Source organism: Bos indicus x Bos taurus, chromosome 25, assembly GCF_003369695.1.
Source record: "Bos indicus x Bos taurus breed Angus x Brahman F1 hybrid chromosome 25, Bos_hybrid_MaternalHap_v2.0, whole genome shotgun sequence".
NCBI classification, from domain to species: Eukaryota; Metazoa; Chordata; class Mammalia; order Artiodactyla; family Bovidae; genus Bos; species Bos indicus x Bos taurus.
The window spans coordinates 33010585-33038284 of record NC_040100.1 but is presented as its reverse complement, the minus strand read 5'-3'; the positions used below and the strand labels follow the sequence as shown (position 1 = coordinate 33038284).

Here is a 27700-nt window from a genome sequence, read left to right as displayed (position 1 = left end):
GTAATATTTACAAGAGCTAAAACATGGAAGCAACCAAAGTGTCCACTGACAGATGGATGGACGAATAAAGTGTGGTCTGTACACACAATGAAATATTCTTCAGCCTTTAAAAGGAAGGAAATTGACATATGATAGAATGTGGTGAACGTTGAGGACATTGCTGCTACTGCTGCTAAGTCGCTTCAGTCGTGTCCAACTCTGTGCGACCCGATAGATGGCAGCCCACCAGGCTCCCCCGTCCCTGGGATTCTCCAGGCAAGAACACTGGAGTGGGTTGCCATTTCCTTCTCCAATGCATGAAAGTGAAAAGGGAAAGTGAAGTCGCTCAGTCATGCCTGACTTCTAGCGACCCCATGGACTGCAGTTTACCAGGCCTCTCCGTCCATGGAATTTTCCAGGCAAGAGTACTGGAGTGGGTCATCATTGCCTTCTCCTGTTGAGAACATTAATGTTAAGTGAAATAAGCTAGCCACAAAAAGACATATTCTCTATGATTCTGTTCACATGAAGTATCTAAAGTTGTTAAATTCAGGGACTTTCCTGGTGATCCAATGGCTAAGATTTTGTGCTACTAATGCAGGGCGCCTGGGATGGATCCCTGCTCAACGAACTTGATCTCACATGCCGCAATTAAGGGGTTCGCTTGCTGCAACTAAAGATCCTGTGTGCCACAACTAAGACCCAGAGCAGCCAAATAAATAAATATTAAAAAAAAAAAAAGATTCCATGCTTCCATGGCAGAGAGTATGGGTTCGATCCCTGGCGGAGGAGCTAAGATCTCTCACGCTGTGAAGCATAGCCAAAAAGTGGGGAAAAAAAATTAAGTTGTCAAATTAAGAAAGACAGAAAAAAGGGGTTGGGGGAGGAGGGACTAGAGAGTTGGTATTGAAGGGGAAAGAGTCTCAGCTTTGTAGATGCAAAAGTCCTGTAGATCCGTTTTACGACAACATATATATATTTAACAGTACTGAACATTCAAAAATGGTAAATTTTACGTTGTGGGTTTTTTTCCACACTAAAAAAAAGTAAAAAAGAAAAGAAAAAAAAGCAGCCCACTGGGGAAAAACACACCCAGCATCACTATTAATAACATTTCCTCTACCTGCCCAGGTGTGCTACAGAGTCACATCCTTCATTGATTCAGCAAGGTGCTCTCCCCACCACACTGCACTTCACTGACCTGGAACCGAGGACAAGGGAAGGGACCAAGTCTCTATCCCCAGGGCGTAACCAGCACCTATACACAGATGCTGGATAAACATGTACTGAACAAACTGTGTAGCAATCGCGTAGGGAGGGCAGGTTGGTACAGGTTTCCTCTTTTCACAGATGGGTCAATGGCGGCTTAACAAGGCAAGATGAACCCTGTCCAGAATCACAAAGCCAGCAAGCAGTAAAGGAAGACATAGCCTTGAAATCCCAGACTCCTGCTACAGGACCCCTTCCATAATCTCACCTCCCTTCAAAGTCAACCTGGAATCCATTTCAACATGGAATTTACAAATAACAATTCTCACCTTATACTGCTGCTGCTGCTGCTAAGTCGATTCAGTCGTGTCCGATTCTGTGCGATCCCATAGACGGCAGCCCACCAAGCTCCGCCGTCCCTGGGATTCTCCAGGCAAGAACACTGGAGCGGGTTGCCATTCCCTTCTCCAGTGTATGAAAGTGAAAAGTGAAAGTGAAGTCGCTCAGCCATGTCCGACTCTTTGCAACCCCATGGACTGCAGTCAACCAGGCTCCTCTGTCCATGGAATCCTCCAGGCAAGAACACTGGAGTGGGTTGCTGTTTCCTTCTCCCAGGTATCTTCCCAACCCAGGGTTTGAACCCAGGTCTCCTGCATTGCAGGAGGCTTCTTTACCATCTGAGCCACCAAGAAAGCCCTATTTATGATAATATTTATATTTATATATGTAGTATGTATATGTCAATCCCAATTTTCCAGTTTATACCTACTCTCTAACCCCTGGTAACCATAAGTTTGTTTTCTACATCTGTTACTCTATTTCTGATTTGTAGATACATTCGTTTGTACCCGCCCCCCTCTTTTTTTAGATCCCATACATAAATGATATCTTCTGTATATTCTTGAGCATCAGAATCAACTAGAGATGCCCATCCTGTGGGAATCCAGTTAGGCAGGTCCAGGGCTGGACCAGAGATGTGCATTGGGCACAGCAGAGGATTATGGGATTGGAAGCTCTCAGGCACACACAGGTCCCAACCTGCTACCTCCCAGATCTCTGAATGCAGCGCACATGACCTCCCCCTGCCCAATCAGATCCAGCCTCTCTGCCCTGCAGCCAATCAAACCTGGCCATTAGAGCATTCCACCACAAGCCAACAAAGACAACCCTGGACTCAACATCTTTCCCACATAAGTGCCCTTCCACCTGGGTCCCAAGGCCAGAAGGCTGAGCATCACCCTTGACTATCCCCATCTGCACCCACATCTTGATCACCACCAAGACTGACTGATTCTGCCTCCTCTGTGCCCCTCCACTTCCCCCCATCAGCCCTGCCAGTGTCCTGGCCCAAGCTCCCAGCTTCTGTTTCGTGATTCCTTCTGCCCTTGAGCCTCTGCTCAAACCACTTTCCAGTAAACCAGTCTCAACTCCTTAAGCTCTTGCTCTCCCCTCTAAGCCTTTGTGTGTGCTCGCTCCACGTCTCTTCGTTAACTCCTACCCATCCTTTGGCCTCAGCTTAGCTGTCACTTTTTCCCCTGGCCAGCATAAATGCCCAAGCTTTTGCCAATCACAGCATTTATTTTTTTTATATTTAAATGTATTTATTTTTATTTGGAGGATAACTGCTTTACAATATTGTGTGGGCTTCTGCCATACATCAACATGAATCAGCCACAGGTATACATATGTTGGAGAAGGCAATGGCAACCCACTCCATTACTCTTGCCTGGAAGATCCCATGGACAGAGGAGCCTGGTGGGCTGCAGTCCATGGGATCTCGAAGAGTCAGACATGGCTGAGCGATTTCACTTTCACTTTTTACTTTCATGCATTGGAGAAGGAAATGGCAACCCACTCCAGTGTTCTTGCCTGGAGAATCTCAGGGACAGGGGAGCCTTGTGGGCTGCCGTCTATGGGGACGCACAGAGTCGGACACGCCTGAAGTGACTTAGCAGCAGCAGCGGCAGCAGCAGCAGACATACGTCCCCTCCCTCTTGGACCTCCCTCCCACTTCCCACTCCATCCCACCCCTTGAGGTTGTCACAGAGCCCCAGTTTGAGTTCCTTGTATCACACAGCAGATTTCCATGGGCTATCTAATTTTACATTTGATAAAGTACATGTGTCAATGCTACTCTCTCAGTTCATCCCACCCTCTCCTTCCCCCTCTGAAATCACAGCATTTAAAACATTGAATCATAACAGCCATGGACATGCCTATACCCTACACCCCGACACCAATGGTTTCCAACCGGGGAAAGTTTGCCTCCCAGGGAACACTTGGCACTGTCTGCAGACCTCACTGGTGGGATGCTCCTGGCATGTGGTGAACAGAAGCCAGAGATGCTGCTAAATATCCGAAATGCACAGGACATCCTCACCACCAAGAGGAACCTGGCCCCAAATGTCAGCAGTGTCAAGGCTGACCATCCCTGCTCCAGACCAGACCATGCCATGGAGGTAGGCGGTGTGTCCTGTACACCACGTGTCCCCAGCCACCAGCCCAGACGTGGGCATACAGGAGGAGCTCAATGAAGACTGAGTCGGCTGTAGTGAGGTGAATGAACCTAGAGTCTGTTATGCAGAGTGAAGTTAAGGCAGAAAGAGAAAAACAAATATCATATATGAACACATATATATGGACTCTAGAAAATGGTACTGATTGAACCTATTTGCAGGGCAGAAATAGAGACATAAGCCATAGAGAACGGACTTATGCACACAGCGGGGGAAAGAGAGGGTGGGACAAATTGAGAGAGTACACTGACTTACACTACCATGTGTCAAACAGACAGCTAGAAAGAAACTGCTGTAGAACACAGGGAGCTCAGCTCGGTGCTCTGTGATGACCTAGAGGGGTGGGCTGGGGCAAAAGGAGGGTGGTCCGAACGGGAGCGGATGTATCTCTTCTTGCAGCTGAGTCACGTAGTTGTACAACAAAAAGTAGCATCACACTGTAAAGCAATTATCCTCCAACTAAATTTAAAAAAAATACAACACTGAACACATGAGTTTAGATGATCTAGAAGATATCCCAGGATTCCAGTTCTCTCACAGTACCTTTCCGTAAAGACCATCACAGGGCACTATGGTAGGTTGAACAATCCCTCAATCCAGGGCCCTGACCGCCAGAGACTGTGACTAAGTTGTTATGGCAAAGGGGCCTCTGTGGGTGTGATCAAATTAGAGATCTTCAGGGGGAAGATTACCCTGGATTATCCAAGTGGGTCCGAAAACGCAACCACAAGTAACCCAGTAAGAGGAAGGCAGAGGGAGACTGCTACAGAGGAAAAAGCCATGTGAAATAAAAGTGAGGCTCAAGATGCTACAGTGCTCGTCTTGAGAGGCAGCAGCAGGAGTCACCAGCCGGCAAACCACCGGAAGCTAGAAAAGGCAAGAAACGGATCTTCCCCTAGAACCTCCAGAGGGAGTGTGTCCCGTGGACACTTTAGTTTCAGCCCAGTGAAACTGATTTAGGACTTCAGAACTGTGAGAGAATAAATCTCTGTTGTTTTAAGCCAACACTACCTCTGGCTGGGGGCTTCCCAGGTGGCTCAGATGGTAAAGAATCTGCCTGCCAATGCAGGAGACCTGGGTTCGATTTCTGGGTCGGAAAGATCCCCTGGAGGAGGAAAAGGCAACCCACTGCCATATTCTTGCCTAGGAAATCCTGTGGACAGAGGAACCTGGTGGGCCAAGGTCCATGGGATCGCAAAAGAGTCGGATACGACTGAGCGACTAAAACAACAATATCTCACTGGCTAGAGTTGAAAGAGGGCCAAGAATAAAACTTCAAGCCCTTGTCCACCTCTCCAGCCTCCTGCCAACCCCTGTCTTCTCCCCCACTACCCTCCAGACACAGTGGCTTTCCTTTGACCTTCCAAACACAGCCCTGGGCCCTTAAACCTGCTTTTCATTCTTCAAGGAAGGTTTTGGTCAGAGCCTCCCGTGACTGGCTGCCTCTCATCACTCAGTTCAGTTCAGTTGTTCAGTTGTGTCCGACTCTTTGCAACCCCATGGACTGCAGCACACCAGGCTTCTTTGTCCTTCACTATCTCCCAGAGTTTGCTCAACTCATGTCTATTGAGTCAGTGATGCCATCCAACCATCTCATCCTCTGCTGCCCCCTTCTCCTTTTGCCTTCAACCTTTCCCAGCATCAGGGTCCTTTCCAATGAGTGGGCTCTTTGCATCAAGCGGCCAAAGTATTTGAGCTTCAGCATCAGTTCTTCCAATGAATGAATATTCAGGACTGATTTCCTTTAGGATTGACTGGTGTGATTTCCTTGCAGTTCAAGGGGCTCTCCAGAGTCTTCTCCATCATCACAATTAAAAGCACAAGGCTGCTAGCCTCCCCAGTGGCTTTCCCTTTCATCAGCCTGTTTTCTTCCCAACTCTTCTCACACTAATTATCTTGTTAACATCTTTGTTCACCTGTTAGTCCCCTCCCCCCAAGACCACAGACTAGGAGGGCAGGACCTTGTCCGGTCTGTCCTGGGTGTGCTGGGAGCCCGACGTCTGGCACACACCGGGTACTCAGTACATCCTGAATGAATGAACCTGAATGAATAAATCTGCAGCACTGAGTGAGCCTGCCCAGCTACCGGGTCACAACGCACCTGATCTTGGCTTTCCGAAACGCCAGCTCCTCCTCGTTGCCAAAGTCCAAGGACACATCCTCGGTATCATCCACCAGGGCCTGGGGACATCAATGACGAGTGACAGGCCCTTCCCAGCGGTGCACAGGCCCTCTGGCCACGACCCTCTCTGCGGGCGGGGCCCTCCGCTTCTCCACCCTCCTGCCCACTTGGGGTCCAGCGCAGGCCCAAGCCCCGGCTCCCGCATCCCTCCCCTCCCTCCTCGTCTTCCTCCCAGCTTCTCCTAGCCCTCCGGAAGGCTCCCAGCATCCTGGCCACCACCCTCCCATCCTCGGCATCCCCGCGGCCCTACCTGCTTCATCCTTCCCAGAGCCCACCTGGAGCCCACAACCCAGCCTCCGGCTGCACCTCTCGCTGCGGAAGGGCTGGGACGCCTGGCGCGCAGCGGCGGTGGGCGCGGGGACGCGGTGGGGTGGGGGTCAGAGCCCGAGCCCCCGGTGCAGCCTCCTCGCTGGTCTCCGGTGGGGGCGGGGCGCGCGGGCCCCAGAGCGCAGTCGCCGGCGGGGGAGGTGGGCTCGACTGCCCGGGCCGGGGCGGGGCTTGGGAGGGTCCCTCTGCCCGGGCTCTCTGGGAATACCGCCTAGGAGAGACAGCTGATGCCCAATGCAAGGATGGAGGGTGAAGACGGAGCGGCGGCAAGGAGGGGACGATTCGGGTTCAGAGGCGGACTCGGGAACCCAGATCGGTGATCCTGCGAGCAGTAGAGCGAGTGGGTCAGTGAACCAGGTGGATGTTCCATAGATGTCGACCGAGGGAGGGAGCGAGTGCAAGAATGAATGTCAGTGTTGGGCAGCCTCTCTCAAGGCTGGAGAAGGCCGGTGTTTCCCCATTCGACCTCAAAGAATTCCGTAGGGCCTTAATTAAAAACAATTTCCCAGGCCAACCGCGGAGATTCCTAAGGCCTGGAGTGGAGTTCCGGATTCTGCCTTTTAACAGGTGAATCTGCTGCAGCTGTGGCGTGGGTCCCACTGCCGCCCACCGTGACGTTGCCTTCATTCTGGTGCCAGACACACACTGTGGACAAAGTAACTATTATTAGCAGTAATAGTAGTGTTTCTGCTTCCCTGGTGGCTCAATAGTAAAGAATCTGCCTGCCAATGCAGGCGATTCAGGTTCAATCCCTGGTCCAGGAAGATTACCTGGAGAAGGAAATGACAACCCACTTGAGTATTCTTGCCCAGAAAATCCCATGGACAGAGGAGCCTGGCTGACTACAGTCCATGGGGTCCCATAGAGTCAGACATGATTTAGCAACTGAACAGTAACAACAACAACAAATGGATATAAAAGCCTTCCCAGTTATCTCCCACAAAGGAAGTCTTTGTCACCAGATAGCTTTTCCTGGCCCGGGACAGAGTCACTCCCCTCTACTTTCTGCCCTCGCCTCCTCCTGGCCACCCACATAGGAGCAGAGGTCAAAGAGTCTCGATGCCAAGGCCCTAGTCCTGCCCTTTGCCCTCCCGCCATGGGCAGTAGGGACCTGTCTTCCATCCCTGGTGACTCAGAAAAGCGCTGGTGGTTTCCAAAGTCCCAACACAATTCACTCCCTGCTGATCCCCGCAGGGGTGGGTGGCTGCCAGGAGGGAGGGGTAGGGAGCAGAGGTGCAAGAAGGCACCTAAGCTCTGAGCCTTGGGCAGGCACCCCCCCCACCATTACCTAAACTGATCCCATGAAGGGTCTGCCAGGTGTGTGCGGAGGGAGGGTACTTTCTCCTGGAATGCCGTCTTGGGAGTCAGGGGGTCTGGGCCGGGCCTGAGAGGCTCGATAACAGCACTCCAGTGATGCTAATGTTGCAGGCCCCTGGACCACCCTTTGAACTGTAAGGATCTCAACCACCAGAGAGCTTCCTTGGTGGCTCAGTAGTAAAGAATCCCTGCAGTGCCAGAGATGCTGGTTTGATCCCTGGGTCAGGAAGATCCCAGAGAAGGATATGACAACCCATTCCAGTATTCTTGCCTGGGAAATCCCATGGACAGAGGAGCCTGGCGGGCTATAGTCCATGGGGTCCCAAGAATTGGACACGACTTAGCAACCAAACCACCACCAAAGCCTGGCTTTCTAGAAAAGCCTGTTGGTTCTTCCAGCCCAAAGCCTGCTCCAGGCAAAGAAGACTGTCATACTGAGAGGCTAGGGTACCCTAAGCTGCCCTCCCCAGCTTGGCTACAACTGCCTGGGAGGGATAACAGGGGGAGGGGAGACAAGGGACCACAGCAGAAGACAGGTGAGGGTGAGAAGCCGTTACAGAACATTTAGGGGCTTTTCCTCTGATTCTGAGAATCACCAGCTGTTGGTGTCTGTTAAGCTGGGGCTCAGAGAGTCCTCAAGGAGGTGAGGAGGTAGGAAAGCCCCCTTGGAAGCCCCATTTGGGGTCAAACTGTCATTCTCAGTCCTCAGGTTAGGGGTACCTGGAGAAGAGTCTCAGCCCCCACCATGTGGAAGCCACGGGCTCCTGAGCTGCCCTCAGGGGGCCACCGGCTGAGAGTGCAGAGGTGGGGGCCAGAACTGGGGACTCTGGGGAAAGCGCCCTCCCTCTCTTCCTCCCACACCTGGATGATCCTCTGCAGGGTCAGCCTGTGGAGTTTCAGAGTGAGCAGAGAGCCCGAGGATTCTGCAGAAAATTCATCATTGGCTTTGAAACCAGCTGCAGTGGTTTAACCGGGCTCTGCATGCTCAGTCGTGTCTGACTCTTTGCGACCCCATGGACTGTAGCCAGCCAGGCTCCTCTGTCCATGGGATTCTCCAGGCAAAAAACTTCAGTGGTTTGCCATTTCCTCCGGGGAATCTTCCCACCCCAGGGATCAAACCCATGTCTCCTGTGTCTCCTGCATTGCAGGCAGATTCTTTACCCACTGAGCCACAGGGGAAGCCCAAAATTATTTGAAAGGCTGATAACTGTAGAAGTGGTCACATAATATATGGATATATAATTGTTGTTTAGTCACTAAGTCATGTCCAACTCTTTTGTGACCCCATGGACTGTAGCCCCCCAGGCTCCTCTGTTCATGGGATTTCCCAGGCAAGAATACTGGAGTGAGTTGCCATTTCCCTCTCCAGGAGATCTTCCAGTCCCAGGAATCGAAACCATGTCTCCTGCATTGCAGATGGAGTAACCTGGGGCTGCAGGTTAAATGCAGATTCCAGGGCCCCTGAAGCTCCAGGGCCATTCCCAGAAATCTGCTTTTAATAAGGACAGTGGGGAATCCTTGGGTTCAGAGACTTCTGGGAAACACTGACCATCTCCCCTCACACCAGTATCACTGAATATGATCACTGAATCCTGCCTTGAGTCACCTCTGCTTGTCTTGGCCCAGGAGAGGCTTAGGGAACAGAGCTTTGAGAAACAGCCCCCAGCTCTGGTTCCTGCAGTGTGGCTTCCAGCACTGAAGCCAGAACAACTGAAGGGAAAGGGCTCCAGGCTCAGGCAGGCACTGGCTTCTGGATGGTTCTTGGAGGTGGACCTGTAGAGTCAGGCAACCCAGCTGGGAACGTGGTTCCACCACTGCCTGGCTGGGTGGCCTGGGGCAGGAGGCTTCAATTCTCTGGCCTCAGTCTCCACATCTGTAAAAAGAGACCACACCTCCCCTCACCTGGCTGGGATGATGCAAGGACTAGAGAAAACACATGTTAGGTGCTTTGCTCAGAGTAGGGATTCAGGAAATGGTGGCCCTGGTAATACTGCCTGTGGTCATCAGGAGAGGAACTTGGGGCCCAAGGAACCCCTGTGGGCTGGATGGCTATATGTGCGGCTGTTGGTCCCCCGGTTACGGTGGAGATCCCTCAGCAGAAGGAAAGACTCTGGCCTGAGGCTCAGGGCCTGTGTGTGCCGCCCAGCCCACAGGGCTTCCATTCCCCAATTTGTGTGTTCCTGGGACAAACTGCAGCCAGAACAGGGTACCTTGCATGGCCTTCTGCCTAAGACAGGACCCCACAGGCCTGGACCGGAAAGCAAAGGCTTGGATTGGATTGATATGGCCAAACGTGGGTGTCCAGAGCCTGGCTGGGAGAGGTGGGAGGTCGGCCTGACTGGACTATGCTGGGCTCCGAGCCACACAGACTTTCTGCTCTTTATTCTGCAGGAGAAAGGTGGGTGACACAGAGGGTTGAGTAGTGAGTGTGGGGAGGGTGTGTGTGATCAGGCCTGGGGCTGGCAAAGGCGCTGAGCTGCCCTCATCCCCTCTCAGGCATGGGGAGCAGCAGCCCCTTCTCACCTTCTCGGCCTGGCATCCCCACTGGTCCCTAAGATCCGCCCCCCTGGCACCTGGCAGTGGCCCTGCTTTCCCCCACGTCGGGTTACCAGACCTAGCAAGTAAGAGTCAGGGGCCTGCAAGAGAACACAGCGAAATTCTTTCTGACATAAATCATATCAATGTTTTCTTAGGTCAGTCTCCCAAAGCAATATAAATAAAAGCAAAAATAAATTTCTAATCAAACTCATAAGCTTTTGCCCTGCAAAAGAAACTGAAAACAAACGGAAGAAACAAGCTCCAGAATGGGAGAAAATATTTGCAAATGATGCAACCGACAGGGGTTGAATTTCCAAGATAAAGAAGCAGCTCATACGGCTCAAAATAAAAATAGACAGCCCAAACAAAAAATGAGCAGAAGACCTAAATAGAGATTTCTCCAAAGAAGACATACAGATGGCCAACAAGTCAATGGAAAGATGTTCAGTATCACTAATTATTAGAGAAATGCAAATCGAAACTGCAACGAGGCGTCACCTCACACCAGTCAGAATGGCCACCACCAAAACATCTACAAATAATAAGTACTGGAGAGGGTGTGCAGAAAAGGGAACCCTCCTACACTGTTGATGGGAATATAAATTGGTTCGGCCACTGTGGAGAACATTATGGAAGTTCCTTAACAAACTGAATATAGAGTTTCCTTATGATCCAGCGATCTCACTCCTGGGCATACATATCTGGAGGAAATTCCCATTTAAAAAGATACAGGCACCTCAATGTCGATGCTGCCGCTACTGCTAAGTCGCTTCAGTCATGTCCAACTCTGTGCGACCCCATAGATGGCAGCCCACTAGGCTCCTCTGTCCCTGGGATTCTCCAGGCAAGAATACTGGAGTGGGTTGCCATTTCCTTCTCCAATACATAGAAGTGCAAAGTGAAAGTGAAGTCGCTGAGTCGTACCCGACTCTTAGGGACCCCATGGGCTGGAACCTACCAGGCTCCTCCGTCCATTGGATTTTCCAGGCAAGAGTACTGGCTGCTACTGCTGCTAAGTCACTTCAGTCGTGTCTGACTCTGTGTGACCCCATACATGGCAGCCCACCAGGCTTCCCCATCCCTGGGATTCTCCAGGCAAGAACGCTGGAGTGGGTTGCCATTTCCTTCTCCAATGCAGGAAAGTGAAAAGTGAAAGTCAAGTCGCTCAGTCGTGTCCAACTCTTAGCGACCCCATGGACTGCAGCCTACCAGGCTCCTCCATCCACAGGATTTTCCAGGCAAGAGTACTGGAGTGGGTTGCCATTGCCTTCTCCAGCAATGTCTATAGCAGCACTATTTACAATAGCCAAGACATGGAAGCAACCTACGTGTCCATCGACAGATGAACAGATAAAGAAGATGTGATATATATACTACTCACTCAATCATAAACAAATGAAATAATGCATTCTATACCAGTGTGGATGAACCTAGAGATTACCATACTAAGAGAAGTAAGCAAGACAAATATCATATGTTATCACTTATGAGTGGAATCTAAAAAATAAAAAACAATACCGATGAACTTGGGACAAGACAGGAACAGACTCACAGACATAGGTTACCAAAGGGGAACTAGAGGAGGGAAAAATTAGGAGTTGGGGGGTAGCAGAGACACACTACTATATATAATATAGATGAAGAACAAGGTCCTATTGTATATGCAGAAAATTATATTCAATATCCTGTCATAAGCCATAATGGAAAAAAACGTGTAACTGAATCACTTTGCTGTATACCTGAAACTAACATAATATTTTGAATCAGCTATATTTCAATAAAAATAAATAAAAGTCCTGGTGAAATTGACCTTGAGGTAACTAACTTTTTAGTATAAGTATGTCCCATGCAATTTTGGGGATGTACTTACAACTAAAAAAATTATCAGTTTTCTCAACTTTGAATTTACCTGGTGTCTTCCATTGCCTCTGGCACCCTGTAGCTCCAGGTCAGAGTGCATCCAGGCCCGTGAAGCCGGGGCTCCCACCCAGGGGGCTGCCCACCTGCCCCTGGGCCTCTGACCTTTCTGCTTCCCCCCAGAAGCTGCTTCCACTTCACAGGCCTCCTCGCACCTGACCTGGGCCCTGTCCTTCTCCAGCCACAGCCGGCACCCGGGAAGGCAGGGCAGAGGGCCGAGGGAGGAGATGAGCCCTTCTTGGGGGCATCTCTCAGGATCTCCGTCCACCTTGCTGGGGGGTGGCAGTGCCTGTGGTGAGCCCTGGATTTCTACCCATATGGGCCCCAGCTGTGCCCGGGCCTCTGACTCCCCATCTGTGAATTGCCTTGCACACTCCTGGGTCCTTCACTTGCTCAGCCCTCACCTGCTCCGTGCTGGATACACTGGTCTAGACACAGGGCCATAGCACTTGGCAAGACACACAAGGTTCTTGCCCTCTTCGGGCCAACATTCCAGTTGTAGATGGATGGTGTGGTGTTTAGTCTCTAAGTTGTGTCTGACTCTCTGCGACCCCATGGACTGTAGCCCACCAGGCTTCTCTCTCCATGGGATTTCCCAGGCAAGAACACTGGAGTGGGTTGCCATGCCCTCCTCCAGGGGATCTTGCCGACCCAGGGATCAAACCCTTGTCTCCTGCATTGCCAGGCGGATTCTTTACCACTGAGCCACCAGGGAAAACTGTAGATGGATAAAAACAACCAAATTAAAAAAAAAAAAAAAAGGCACAAAAGTTGTCTGAAAAGTCCACTCAATGCCCCAAACAAATGTCCCTGTCCAGCCTGGGAAGGCACTATGGAGCCGCTGAAATGGGGTAAGACCGGATGGAGATGTTCTGTCAGCATCAGATACACACCGGGGTTTAAAGGATTAGTAGGCAAAAAGGATGTAACGTATTTTCTCATAATTTTGAAACTTCTCCCATACTGAAATGATTGTGTATTGGGTTAAAGTGCAATTAAAATCAACTTGCCCTGATTTTACTTTTCTAGATGTGGCTAGGAGCATACTTCCTATGACGCATGTGGCTTGCATTACATTTCTGTTCTACAGCGTGATCATCTGGGAATTCAAAAGGAGGACAGGGAAGTCACTCTGAACTGAGCCTCAGCATTGAAAAGAATTTTTATGCCCAGGTTTAAACAAATGTAAACAGCGTAATAAACACTTGTGTACTTGTCCTGGTTCAAAATTCTCAAACCAGCTCTTCCTTTTGTATTGACCTATTTCCTTCTTCTGTATGATTTTTTCTTTTCCTGGTTGTGCCGGATGTTTGTTTCATCATGAAGGCAGGCTTAGTTGCCCCGCAGCTTGTGGGATCTTAGTTCCCTGACCAGGAATTGAACCCATGTCCGCTACATTGGAAGGCAGATTCTTTATCACCAGACCACCAGAGAAAGTCCCCTTCTTCTGTATGATTTTGAAGCAAACCCCAGCATCTTATCGTTTCACTTTAATACTTTGATGCATAGCTCTGAAAATGGACTCTTGGAAAAACAAAATCACAGCAATCCCACTCCTAAGTACAGCCTCAAGAGAACTGAAAACATGTTTATAAAATACCTTGTACAGGAATGTTCAGACAGGCATCATTCTTAGTAGCCCAAACATAGAAACAGCCCAAATGTCTGTCAGTTGATGAGGATAAACAAAACTCACACTATCCATATGATGAATAATCTTTTGCAATAGAAAGGAATGAAGTGAAGACTTCCCTGGTGGTCCAGTGGTTAAGAATCCGCCTTCCAATGCAGGGGATGTGGTTCGATCCCTGGTCAGGGAACTAAGATCCCACATGCTGTGGGGCAACTAAATCCCGGCACCGCAACTAGAGAAACCTACATGCACTGCAATGAAGACCCAGCAAAAAAAAACAGAGTGAAGCGCCCATACCTGCTACAGCCTCAGTGAAATTTGCAAACATGAGGCTCAGTGAAAGAGGCTGGATGCACATGTTACCTGATTCTGTTTATATGAAATTTCCAGAATTGGCAAATCCATAGAGACAGAAAGCAGGTTAGTGTTTGCCAAGGGCTAGGGGATGACTTTTCATACTGTTCATGGAGTTCTCAGGGCGAAAATACTGGAGTAGTTTGCCATTGCCTCCTCCAGTGGACCGCGTTTTATCAGAACTCTCTACTATAACCCATTTGTCTTGGGTGGCCCTGCACGGCATGGCTCATAGCTTCATTGAGTTAAGGGAGATTGCTGGGAGAAATATCAACAGCCTCAGATATGCAGATGATACCATTCTAACAGCAGAAAGTGAAGAAGAACTAAAGAGCCTCTTGATGAGGGTGAAAGAGGAGAGTGAAAAAGCTGGCTTAAAATTCAACATTCAAAAAACTGGAATCATGGCATCCAGTCCCATCACTTCATAACAGATAGAAGGGGAAAAGTGGAAACAGTGACAGATTTTATTTCCTGGGGCTCCAGAATCACTGCTGACAGTAACTATAGACATGAAATTAAAAGGCACTTGCTCCTTGGAAAGAAAGCTATGATCAACCTAGACAGCATATTAAAAAGCAGAGACATTATCACTTTGCAGACTAAAGTCCAAAGCTATGGTTTTTCCAGTAGTCACATATGGATGTGAAAGTTGGACTGTAAAGAAGGCTGAGTGCTGAAAAATTGATGCTTTAAGAATGTGATGCTGGAGAAGACTCTTGAGAGTCCCTTGGACTGCAAGGAGATCAAACCAGTCAATCCTAAAGGAAATCAACCCTGAATATTCATTGGAAGGACTGATGCTGAAGCTGAAGCTCCAATACTTTGGCCATCTGATGAGAAGAGCTGAGTCATTGGAAAAGACCCTGATGCTGGGAAAGATTGAAGGCAGGAGGAGAAGGGGATGACAGAGGATGCGATGGTTAGATGGCATCACTGACTCAATGGACATGAATCTGAGCAAACTCCAGGAGATGGTGAAGGACAAGGAAGCCTGGTGTGCTGCAGTCCATGGGGGCCACAATGAGTCGGACACGACTGAGTAACTGAACAAGGGGATGGCTGCTGGTTACTACAAACTTTCTTTTGTGGGTGATGAAAATGTTCCTGAATTAGATAGTGGTGATGATTTCACAGTTTTGGGAATATCCTAAAACTCACTGCATGTTACACTTTAAAAGGATGAATTGTACAGTATTCAAATTTTATGTCCATTTTTAAAAGCTTCAATATCATCATGCCTAGCATCCTTTCTATTGCATCCTTTGTGTTAGAGATCGTATCCAAAATCCTGTCAGGGTTCATTCCCAGATTGTCTCATAAATATTTTTATTTCCCATAGTTTGTTCCAGTCCCACCCCAAGCAGGGCCATGCCATGCAGGTGAGTAATGCAGACTGTTGTTAATTAGTCACTAAATCATGTCCGACTCTTTGTGACCCCATGGACTATAGCCCGTCAGGCTCCTCCGTCCATGGGGTTTTCCACACCAGAATACTGGAGTGGCGGAGAAGGCAATGGCACCCCACTCCGGTACTCTTGCCTGGAAAATCCCATGGACCAAGGAGCCTGGTAGGCTGCAGTCCATGGGGTCACTAAGAGTCGGACACGACTGACCGACTTCACTTTCACTTTTCACTTTCATGCATTGGAGAAGGAAATGGCAACCCACTCCAGTGTTCTTGCCTGGAGAGTCCCAGGGACAGGGGAGCCTGGTGGGCTGCTGTCTATGGGGTCACACAGAGTCGGACATGACTGAAGTGACTTAGCAGCAGCATCCTGGAGTGGGTTGCCCTTTCCTCCTCCAGGGGATCTTCCTGACCCAGGAATCGAACCTGCCTCTCCAGCTTGGCAGGTGGATTCTCTACCACGGAGCCACCAGGGAAGTCCTCTACAGAGATAGATCTCTAAACCAGAAGGTTCCTCTCCTCTCTCCTCTCGTACAATGTGTTTGTGGAGGACCCAGACCCTTGGTCTTTTGCATCTTCTCATGATCTGTGTCCTGTGGCTTCCCTGGGGGTGGGGGACCCCACATTCTCAGACTGCTATGTAGGGCATTGCACCCCACAAGCTCTCCCCCAGTGGCAGCTGATTTGCCAAAGAAATACCACTGCAAGGTAGGGGCTGGCACAGAGCTGTGTGTTCAGTCAGAACATACGGAGCATGTGGTTCGGTCATGTTCGACAGCTTTGCAACCTGTGGACTATAGCCCACCAGACTCCTTTGTTCATGGAATTCTCTAGGCAAGAATGCTGAAGTGGGTTGCCATACTCTTTTCCAGGGGATCTTCCCCACCCAGGGATTGAACCCCAGTCTCCTGCACTGGCAGGCAGATTCTTTACTATCTGAGCCACCAGGGAAGCCTGCGACAGAGCCTGGGTGCCAGGTAAACAGCAAGGACTAGGCCTTATCTACAGACTGTTACGGGAGTCTCATCAGAGTCCCCAGAAAACAAGATCTTTCCCAGGCCCTCTTATCTTTCCACTTTGCACAGATTTCCCAGGGCCCTCCACCCCTTCCGTTTCTGCTGCCAGAGCTGTACCCTGTCCTGTACAGAGGTGGGAGCAGGAAACCTGGGTCTCCATCCTCAGGTAAGTGGTTCCCACCTTCCCCCTCCCACTAGGTGGACCCCAAACTCCCACCCTGGCTCGTAGGGCTTTGCAGGGCAGGACAAGCTCCCCTCTTTCAGCTCAGAGGCTCACTCTGCATCTGCATGCTGGCCAGATTCCACCAGTCATTACAACATACCCACATGGGTCTTTCCTTCCTTAGGGCCTTTGCACAGGCTGTTTTTTTTTTTTTTTTTTTTTTTCTGCATCGGTGCTTCCTCGTGCACACACTGATTTATTGCGGTGCTGATAACAAGGAGGCTCTAAGCCTCCCTTCCAGACGCCCAGCCTAATGACCCAGCTACCGTCTCTACACCTTTGCTGTCTCTGTTTTGAGTTCTTGAGGGACTTTTCATGTGCCCCCTAACTCATCCCTCTTGCTTGCTGTTTGGTCATTCGTATTCCCTCAGAACTAGAATCTCAGCGCTGGGAGGGAAGGACACTGTGTCTAGACTCACACCCAGAGGAAGTGGAGGAGCAGGTGAGTGAAGGCCCCGGGGGTGTGTAGGACAGCGATTCTCTCCCAACCCATCTCACAGATGGGGAAATAGAGGCCCAGACAGCTGAGGTCCATCTGAATAGAAACCAAGGACTCCTCTCTGTGTTCCAACTGCCGTCAGGAAGGTGTGTGGGCGCCCCACAGGCAGCCCACGGGAGGAGCCTACTCCCCGCCTCGGCTCTCTGCCCTGCCTTCCTGGGCACCTGCCGTGGCTGGAGAGGGACAGGGCCCGGGTCAGGTGGGAGGAGGTCTGTGAAGTGGGCGCAGCTTCTGTGGCGTAGCAGGAAGGTGAGGGCATGGGAACAGGTGGGCAGCCTCGGGGGCCTGGAGCCATGGGGTCCCCAGATGCAGTAGAGGACAGCAGGTAAACCTGAAGTTGAAATAAACAACCGGTAATTTTTTAGTATAGCTATGTCCCGAATGGGCTTCCCTTGTGGCTCAGACAGTCAAGTATCTGCCCGAAATGTGGGAGACCCATGTTCGATCCCTGGGTCAGGAAAAGCCCCTGGAGAAGAGAACAGCTACTCACTCCAGTATTCTTGCCCGGAGAATCCCATGGACAGAGGAGCCTGGCGGGCTACAGTCCATGGGGTCGCAGAGTTGGACATGACTGAGCGACTAACACGGTCGCTGTCATGTCCCAAATATTGCATGGGACACACTTATCCTAAAAAGTTTCTTACCTCCAGTTCAATTCCACCAGGCTCCCTTATTCTTACTTGTTAGATCTGGTGCCCCAATTTGGGAGGGGGGTGCAGGGGCACTGCCAGGCACCAGGTAGGCAGATCCAGCAGGAGTGCCCGGCTGAGTGTGAGATGAGGCTGCTGGCCTGGGAAAGACAGGCATGGGGCTGCTGTTTCCTGCCCCTGCTCCCGCCTGATGGGGAATGGGGGCAGCTCAGGGCCTCTTCCAGCTCCGGGTCTGATCAAACACCCTCTACTCGCTGCTTAACCCTCTGTACCAGCCACCCTTAACCCACAAGATAAAGAGCAGAAAGTCTGCAGGGCTTAGGGCCTGGCAAGGTCTGAGAGTTACTTACCTGCTGTGCGACTGTTTAGCCAATGGCAGTGTCCTAATGACACGGGCCCCTGCCTGGTGGGGAGGTATGAGAATTAAAGAGCTGGATGCTTTCGCTCCTTCCTGCAGCTGGGCCACTGCGTGTCCTTTCGCATGAGCCCTGCTGACTGCTTAACCGTGCGGAGGCCTTCTTCTCTCAAGTCCACTGAGGCTGCCTCTTTGTGCCAGAAGCTTGCTCTTTGCTCTGGTCTCTGCTTTCACCTGGAATGAGAAGGGAGGCCTTCGCTAGGCCAGCAGGCCACTCCCCGGAGAGAGGAAATTCCAAAGCAGGGGACAAAAGGGACAGGCAAGCTTTGATGTGTCCGGCCTGGCCTCCCAAGCCACCTGACATCTCTCCAGGCTGTGGAGGAGTCAGTAAACAGGCCAGAGAGGAAGGCCTCTCAAGGGCTGGGCCAACGGCAGAAATGTCAAGTTCATGGCAGGGCTGTTTCAGGGAGAGCGGTCGGTGGTTGGTACTCATCTTGAGCTCTGGCCTCCTGTTGGAGTGCTGGGAGCTTGGCGGGTCCCTCCCATGGGTGCAGTGCAGGGAAGATCGCAATGCTGGTCTCTCTCCCAGCAGCTGGAAGTCCAGTTTGTGTCCTGCCCACGCTAGAGAAGATGCCGCAGTGGACTCTGCTTGGTGGGGGCCTACTGATCTTTTCTGCCTCACCCTCCTCCACCCATCATGCTCTGGGAACCCTGGGCCAGAGTCTAAGATTTCCAGAAGCACCAATCCCCTTCCTGCCTCAGGGTCTTTGCACCTGCTCTTTCCCCTTCCAGGAGTGCCCTATCTCCCCAGATTTTCTTAGGACTGAAATTTTGAGGTCTCTCTCCAAAAAGACTTCACTGACTCCCAGCCCATGTTCCACCCAATCGCTCAATCCCTCTCTAGGGTCTGGAATCTAGACATGTTTTGTCCTCTTTCTAGCACTTTCCATGACGTCTAATTATCTTGGTTTCTTATTAGTTAAGCATTCTTTCTCCTCCCCTGTCCACCACTCGAATATTATCTCCGTAAGAACAGGTGACCCTGAGATGGTGGTCCAGGTTAAGACTTCGCCTTCCAATGCAGGGGGTGCAGGTTCCTTCCCTGGTCAGGAAGCTAAGATCCCACATGCCTCATGGTGAAAAAATCAAAACATAAACCAGAAGCAATATTGTAAGAAATTCAATGAAGACCTTAAAAATGGTCCACATTAAAAAAAAAAAAAGCTTAAAAAATAAAAACAGACGCCCCTTCTGTCCACTGAGGACAGTGTCAGGCACACTGTGGACGTTGGAACAGTGTCTGGTGAGTAAGCGATGAAGAGATGAGAGACGCTGGGGAATGTGCCAGGCAGCAGATATCTGCCCACTGTGCAGAAGATATTTCGGGTCAGGGCAAACAGAAGCCTGGATTCCACTCCCCGCTGGGCGGGTATGATCTGAATCCAAGTTTTTCCCAGAAACGCATGCATCACGGACTCAGATTGGAATGGGATGGGCAGTGGGGCCGGGTAGCCCAGGCTCCAGTTCAGAAGCATGGGTCTCGTGGAGGAGAAGCCCATGTGTTGCCTGGCTGCCAGCCCTGGCAGGTCAGAGAGCCAGCAGGCAGAAAGCCACCACTTACGGGAAATGCTCTGATGAGAAGAAAAGGGCTGAGAGTTGTTTGGACCCAGCACTGGCCCCGGTCCAGATGGGATCAGGAAGCCTGCACCACCGCATCAACCCAGCTCAGTTCCTCCTAGGAGCGGCTGTCGGCTGAGAGGGAGCCTTAAGAAAAAGCCAAGGGGCCCCACCCCTCCATTCCTGCCTCCTCGCTTGCAAAAGAACAACAAAAAGCAGTTTGTAAGATATTTGAATGAGTCCTGAGAGGCAGCCAAGTGCGGTGGCTGAGAACACAGACTCGCAGCTTGACTGGATTCGAAGCTCAGCTCCTCTGCTTTTCAGCCAGGAGATCTTGGGCAAGTTATTAAATCTCCCAGCCTCAGCTTCCTTGCCTGTAAATGAGGATACTTGTGACATCTCCTTCTGAGGACTGATGGGGAGAGTGAAAGAGTTAATAGTTTACTATGTGCTCAGAACATTGCTGGCCTCTCCTGTATGCTGAATAAATTGTCAGTCTGTTCTATGACCACGCCGGGAGACAAGCTGGACTGTGTCCGTTCTATGGATGGGGAGACTGAGGCTCAGAGAGGTTTTTAGAGCAGGGGCACAGCAAACACGTGGTAAAACCCCAAACAGATCTCAAGTCTCCTGCCTCTTGATCAGAGTTCTGCTCATCATGTAATGCTGGGCTCTGCAGTCAAGCTCTTGACCCAGGGTTGCATGGCATTGGCCAGGGGGCTGAATTTGGTCTCCAGGCATGTTTGGGTCAGACCCGTGTCACTGAAAAGAGCCAACAGATGGAGTCTGTGAAATTAATTACCAATATTTAAAAATCAGATGTCACTTTTTTTTTTTAATCCTTATATCTGGTTTCTCTTGAGAAACTGGGCACTCGGGCATTGTGGAGCCTGCCATCCCCTATGGCAGAGCTGAGCGGGGGCTGTCCCCCTCTAGATGAGATCCCCTAGACCCAGGAGTTTGCTCATTTCTGTTCACTGTCTGCTCCCGAAAAGTTTGCTTCCGCTTGAAACCCACTGTCTTGGAACTTCCCCGGTGGTTTAGTGGTTAAGAATCCACCTGCCATTGAAGCAGGCTTGGGTTTGATCCCTGGTCCAGGAAGATCGCATATGCCATGGGATGCTAAGCCAGAATGCTGCAACTGCTGAAGGCCGCGTGCCCTGGAGTCCGTGCCCTGCAACAAAAAAAGCCACTGAAGTGAGAAGCCCATGCACAGCAACAGAGGCTCAGTGCAGCCAAATAAAACACAAAGCAACAACCATAACAGAAATAAAAACAAACAAAAAACCCACCGTCTAAGGTGGGACTCCCCAGAAGCAGACCCTACCCACTGACAAGGATTCATATGAATGTGAGGTTTTAGAGCAGAGGGAGGAAGACCAGGCAGACATGAGATATTAGGTGAAGTCCCACAGAAGGTGTATTATCTTCCTGTTGTTCAGTCGCTCAGTCGTGTCTGACTCTTTGCAACCCCATGGACTGCAGCACGCCAGGCTTCCCTGTCCTTCACTATCTCCCGGAGTTTACTTAAACTCATGTCCATTGAGTTGGTGATGCCATCCAACCATCTCATCCTCTGTCGCCCCCTTCTCCTGTCCTCAACCTTTCCCAGCATCAGGGTCTTTTCCAATGAGTTGGTTCTTTGGATCAGGTGGCCAAGTATTGGAGTTTCAGCTTCAGCATCAGTCCTTCCAGTGAATATTCAGGGTTGATTTCCTTTAGGATGGACTGGTTGGATTTCCTTGCAGTCCAGGGAATTCTCAAGAGCCTTCTGCAGCACCACAGTTTGAAAGCATGAATTCTTCCCCACTCAGCCTTCTTTATGGTCCAGCTCTCACATCCATACATGACGATTGGAAAAACCATAGCTTTGACTCTACAGACCTTTGTTGGCAAAGTGTTGTCTCTGCTTTTTAATATGCTGTCTAGGTTTATCATAGCTTTCCTTCCAAGGAGCAAGCGTCTTTTAGTTTCATTAATTTAGTTAATTTCCTAGGGCTGCTACAATGAAGTACCACAAATGGAGCAGCTTAAACAACAGAAGTTTTTTTTTTTATCCGTTTCACAGTCCGGGAGCCAGAAGTCCATGGTCAAGATTGTCGATTGTCGATAGGGACAGGCCCCCTCTAAAGGCGCCAGGGAAGGGTCTGTCCGGGCCCCTCTCCTGGCTGCTGGTGGTCCCTAGGCTTGTGACGGCATGACGCCATCCTTCTCATGGTATTCTCCCTGTGTGCATGCTTCCCCTTTTTAGAGGGGTACCAGTCATGCTGGATTCAAGGCCCACCCTACCCCTCATCTTAAATATTTACATCGGCCATGACTTTACTTCCAAATAAGATCTCATTCTGAGGGACTAGGGGCTGGGACTTTAACATATGAATGTGGGGAGGAGGGGAAAACAAGGCAGCCCAAAAGGTAACTGTGGCTTACTCAGAGGCTCCACGTGGGGGAAAGGAGTAGAACTATTTATACCCACCCCTGCCCCCAACCCCACTCCCCGGCCACACATCAGCCATTGGATAAGGGCTGCCCCCAGCAGGGTCAGGAATTCCCAGGCACTTGCAGCTCCGGCCACACAAAGGCAAAGCGGGTTCCAGCAGCAGGAAGGTTGTCCTCCAGGAAAGAGGAGCTGTTGGCGCTATTGGGAGTGAAAGTTCACAGGGGGTGGCTGGGCATGAAGGTGGGAAGGGATCTGAAAGATGTGAGCATCTGCTGTGCCCACCATCCATGGGATACACTGAAAACAGAGCCTTCAGCCCACATCTGCCACCCATGTGCATGGTGTGGGTTGGTGTCTCAGGGTCTTCCTTTTTCCATATACGGGCCACATTAGCTGGACTGGAGCTGCCAGGGTGGGCGTGGACCATACACATCCACCCCCAATCCATGGGTACCCTGACCCGGCTGGTACTCAAGGACAGGTGGCAGGTGGCTGTGCAGAGCCCTCATACCTGCCAGCCTCACCTACAGGGGCTGAGGAGCCCTGGGACAAACGGGACTCCCAGCTCGGAAACCACATCTCATGAAATGTGGCATCTGTAGGCAGGAAGTGCAGTGTGGATGCTCAGTCGTGTTTGACTCTGTGTGACCCTGTGGACCATAGCCCGCCAGGTTCCTCCGTCCTTGGGATTTTCCAGGCAAGAATACTGGAGTTGGGTTGCCATTCCCTTCTCTGGGGTGTCTTCCCCACCCAGGGATCAAACCTGTGTCTCCTGTATTGCAGGCAGATTCTTTACCTCTGAGCCACCTGGAAAGCAGGAAGGGACACCAGAAGTGAGGATAACTATGGGCTCCCCTGGTGGCTTAGATGGTGAAGAATAAGCCTGCAATGCAGGAGACCCAGGTTTGATCCCTGGGTGGGGAAGACACCCCGGAGAAGGGAATGGCAACTCACTCCAGTATTCTTGCCTGGAGAATCCGAAGGATGGAGGAGCTTGGAGGATTACAGTCCATGGGGTTGCACAGAGTCAGACATGACTGAGCTACTCTCACTTTCCTGAGGAAATAGGGTCCTCGAGTGGAGAATTTGATTCAGCAGTGAAGGCAGTGGGCAGACAGGAGTGGTGCTCCGGTTGCATGTGCAAAGGTGATAAAAGTGGTCCCCACCCCAGTCATCTGAACACTTAAGCTACTTGTGTGCAGGTGCCTGGGGGTCCAGGCAGGCTTGCTGTGGATCACCTGCTGGGAAGATGTCTTGAAGAAGGCAGCGGTATGGTCTGGGAGAGGCTCACAGACATCAACCCTAGGGAGGAACTGTGCCGTGGTGGCAGGTGGCAGCCTTGACCTTTGAGAACATCAAGGTTTGAACTAGAAATCCCAGCTTGATCAACAGCACTAGCTGGTCTGTCTGTGCTCTGTGCAGCTCCATGGATTCACGGTGGCAGCTGTGAAATGGCCCCGATCCCACCCTCTGAACCTCTGACACTAAACTTCCTAGCAGCTGAGGGTGGTTGAGGCCAGCAGACATGGAAGAAAGACTGAAGCTTGGTGTGGGAGTGTCATTGCTTGTAGAGCCAACTTCAAGGCCACACACCAGAGCACATCACAGCTGACACCCCTGGAGTCTGACAATTTGGTTCCTGTCCCAGCTCCGCCACAGCTCTGAGCATTGAAATTTAGCTTGGGCTAGGCTGTTTGAACAAACAGATCTTACATTTTCTGAACCTTAACATGATAGAAATTCTCTCCTGCTCACTTAATAGCCTTGAGTTGATGTTCAGGCTGGCAGGATATTCTCCACTTTGAAGAATCCAAGCTACAGTCCATGGGGTTGTAGAGTCAGATACGACTGAGCAACCAGCACACACACAGGTTCTTTCTATCCCGTGGCTCCATTGCCCTTGGATCTTGTTGTCTTCCGTACCCAGAAAATGGAAGGGGAAAGAGAACGCGGGGGAGGGAACCCACTCTCTTAAAGGACCCAGAAGAGGCAGAGATGCCACTGGCATGAACTTGGTCACATGACCACACGCAAATGCAAGCAAGGCTGGGAAAGGTGGTCCAGCTCTGTGCTTGGCTATAATCTTCCTTTTTTTTTTTTTCCAATCAAGTTATCAAGTTTTTTAAGGTATTTCTTTTTAATTGAAGGATAATTGTTTTACAATACTGGTTTCATTTCTGCCCTACATCAACATGAATTAGCCAGAAGTGTACATATGTCTTCTCCCTCTTGAATCCTATGTTTATAGAGAATTGAGAAGACAGCTTTTGATGGATATCTATCAGCATCTTCCCCAAGGTGAGTTAATGCCTCTGGGGTCCCATCTTCTTGACTGAAAAATGAGAATGACAGCCCTCCCTCATGAAAAGTGCTTAGCGCTGTGCCTGGCACATGGTTGCTGCTGCTGCTGCTAAGTCGCTTCAGTCATGTCTGACTCTGGCACATGGTAAACCCTTGATAAATGAGCATCCAGCATTACCAGGTACCTGTAGTGACCGCTGGGGTTCTTGGACATATTGGGGGAGAGAAACGATAGACAAGGCTGGACCTCCTGGTAGGCAGGAGAGATCAGGCATACTGAGATTTTAACTACAACATGACTACACTTGGACTCCATCTGGGGAAACCCAAATGTCTACAATTACTCAGCTTCCCTCAGAATTCAGTGAAACACTTCACACTACAGGTGTGAATGTTGAGTAAGTGCCATATTGCCAGTTTCAGAGAATAATCAGCATTAGCTCCTGCCTTTCAGAGCCCTGAACGAGGTGAGTGGCCAACCCCCAGGCTGGCTGGACGTGGCCAAGGGACCTCAAAGACTCAATCTTCACTTCTCAGACTCACTTGGTCTTCGTGCCTCTAAGACACAGCATCCTTAATTAATAGTTTTAACTCAGTTTGCTTTTGGAAAAACCCCAGCCACCGGGCAGAGACCTTGAGAAAGGCCCCACCTTGAACCTGATTGACCACTTCTGCATGAGGGGCTGTGTCAAGGCCCCCCTTCTGTCCCCAGCACAGCCAGGAAGTCCTCACCCAGCTGTGCTCTGGACACTTCTGCTCCCGGGACCTCAACCGCATCCCCAGACGCCCCCCTCCAACCAACAGGACTCAGCTTGTGGCCCTCACTTTTCTGATGGGCAGCTCACACCTGGGGAAGGGAAGGCGTTGGCGTGGGCCACACAGCTGGGCGAGGAAGACCTGGGCCCCGATCCGCTCAGTCTCTCTGCTTTCTCTCCCTCTGCTCCTCCTGCAACGCACCCTCTGGCCCTCACTCAAGGCGAGACTGTTGTCAAACTGTAACTGGATCCTGTGGGACTCCCGCTTCAGACTCTCCGAAGGCTTCCTGTCCACATAATCCGATCTCAGCCCTGGGCTCTGCGTGATGCCCCCAGGAGATGCCTCCACCCGGCTCTTGCCGCCCCCAACCCCCCCCCAGGCAACTTCCATCAGCTGTACTTCCATCTTCGTTGCTCTCTGGGTCAGGGAGCTCACCTCTGCCTCGGGGTGGGGGAGGGGGGTTGCTCTTTCTTCCATGCCTGACATGTCCCCAACATGTCCTGACATGCCCATCACAGACCAACAGTGTCACATTCTTCAGGTGGCTCCTCAAATGTCACCTCCTGGAACAGCCACAGTTGGTGCCCCTCACCCCCACCCTGCACCTCTGGGCACTCGTGGTTCCCATGCCTGCAAACACCTCCCATTCTTTGCTGGGGGCTTTCTCTGTCTTCCAGAAGCCTCCAGGCCCAGCAGTGGGGCAGTGAATCCTCAGGAGCTCCCTGCGCCAATGGCTTTCAGGAGCTGGTGTCTAAATGCCCCAGTGCCCTCGTCCCTGAGTGGATGGGTGTCTCTGATACTCCTGTTCTGTGCGGCCTCCTGGGGTTCCCAGTGGGATGGAGCCCCAGGCTCCCGCTGCTCAAGGTCTCTCTTCTCTGCCTCCCAGTAGCATTTCCTGCCACCCCACCCCGCTCCCCCCACACCTTGGGGTCAGCTTCTGGAACACTTCACACCCAGACACACCCTCAAAGGCCTTCCTTGCCCACCATAACTGTAGGAAGTTGACTTGCAGCCCCAGAAAAGATCTGTCCACATCCTAATGCCTGGAATCTGAGCATGTGAATTTATTTGGAATAAGTGTCTTTGCAGGTGTAATTAAGGATCTGGAAATAAGATCATCTTCCTGGATTACCCATGGGGGACCACTGGGGCAGGGGGTGCTAAATCCAGCAACTGGTGTCCTTATAAGAAGGAGGGAGGACACACACACACAGAGAAGAAAGCTGTGTCAAACACAGACACGGAGGAAAAGGCCATGTGCGGATGGAGCCAGAGACTGGAAGATGCCTCTAGAAGCCAAGGAACATCAGTAGCCCCAGAAGTTAGGAGAGAGGTGTGGGCAGATTACCCCATAGAGCAGGGGTCCCCAAACTCCAGACCAGGTACCAGTACCTCCTGTCAGATCAGTGACAGTATTAGATTAGAAGTAAAGTGCACAAAATATGTAAAGGGCTCGAATCATCCCGAAACCATCCCCCCCACCCCCCCACCCCGGTCTGTGGAAAAATTGTCTTCCATGAAATCGGTGCCTGATGCCTAAAAGGTTGAGGACTGCTTCCCTAGACCCTCCAGAGGGAACCAATTCTGCCAACACATTGATCTCAGACTTCTGGCCTCTGGAACTGTGAGAGAATGTATTCCTGTTGTTTTAAGCCACCCATGGGTGGTCCCTGATGCTGGGAAAGATTGAGGGCAGGAGAAGAAGGGAACGGCAAAGGATGAGATGGTTGGGTGGCATCACTGACTCAATGGATATGACTTTGAGCAAACTCCAGGAGATAGTGAAGGACAGGGAAGCCCGGAATGTTGCAATCTATGGGGTCGCAAAGAATACGACACAACTTAGCTACTGAACAACAGGTTGGTGGTCTTGTTACAGCAGGCCCAGGAAACTAAGACAATATCTGAGTAGCTCTGCACCGCACAGACCCCAGTAATCAACGCATCACTCAATTGAACATTGTCATCAGAAAGTACTCAGGCGACCTCTCTGCTTACTGTCTGTGTTCCCCTCTGGAATGAAAACAGGTCCTAACTGTCCTTTTTGCCCCACCTGTATCTAAGCCACGACACAGCGCCTGACCCACAATAGGCCCTCAGTCCGGAACTGGTGAATGAATGGATGAGCCAGCGACCTCAGCCAGGCCCTTGGTCACTCCTCCTCAGCTCCCACCAGATCTAGAAGACCAATATCCATCCCCAGCTAAACTTGGCCTCATCCTCTCAGGGCCTGGAGCTCTCAATCCAGCAGCATGCTTAGAGTCTCCTGGAGATTTTTTCAGAAGACCCTGGCCCAGTCCCATCCCTGAGACTCTGAATGGACTGGTCCGAAGTAGGACCAGCAGCCTTTTTCTTAGAAAAATGAGCTCGTTGCCTTACTCTTTTTTTTTTTTTAATTTATTTATTTTTGGTTGCGCCGGGTCTTCATTGCTGTCTGGGCTTTTCTCTAGTTGCGGTAAGTGG

General features: G+C 50.8%; 1 protein-coding gene across 3 annotated transcripts in view; it reads right to left on the bottom strand.

The window, feature by feature from the left end:
- The window catches only part of TVP23A (trans-golgi network vesicle protein 23 homolog A), a 43858-nt gene extending 25491 nt beyond the window's left edge, over positions 1–18367 (bottom strand). Inside the window, exons 1-3 of one of the 3 annotated variants that reach the window (XM_027526953.1) lie at positions 18119–18367; positions 6137–6858; positions 5806–5885 (exon numbers count right to left, since the gene is read on the bottom strand). In XM_027526953.1, coding sequence (XP_027382754.1) covers positions 5806–5885; positions 6137–6145 — 89 coding nt within the window. In that variant the 5' untranslated portion in view covers positions 6146–6858; positions 18119–18367. Of the gene's footprint in view, positions 1–5805; positions 5886–6136; positions 6859–18118 lie in introns of those variants that run through there. The other 2 variants (XM_027526951.1, XM_027526952.1) reach the window with 2 other exon arrangements.
- Positions 18368–27700: the final 9333 nt, after the last annotated feature.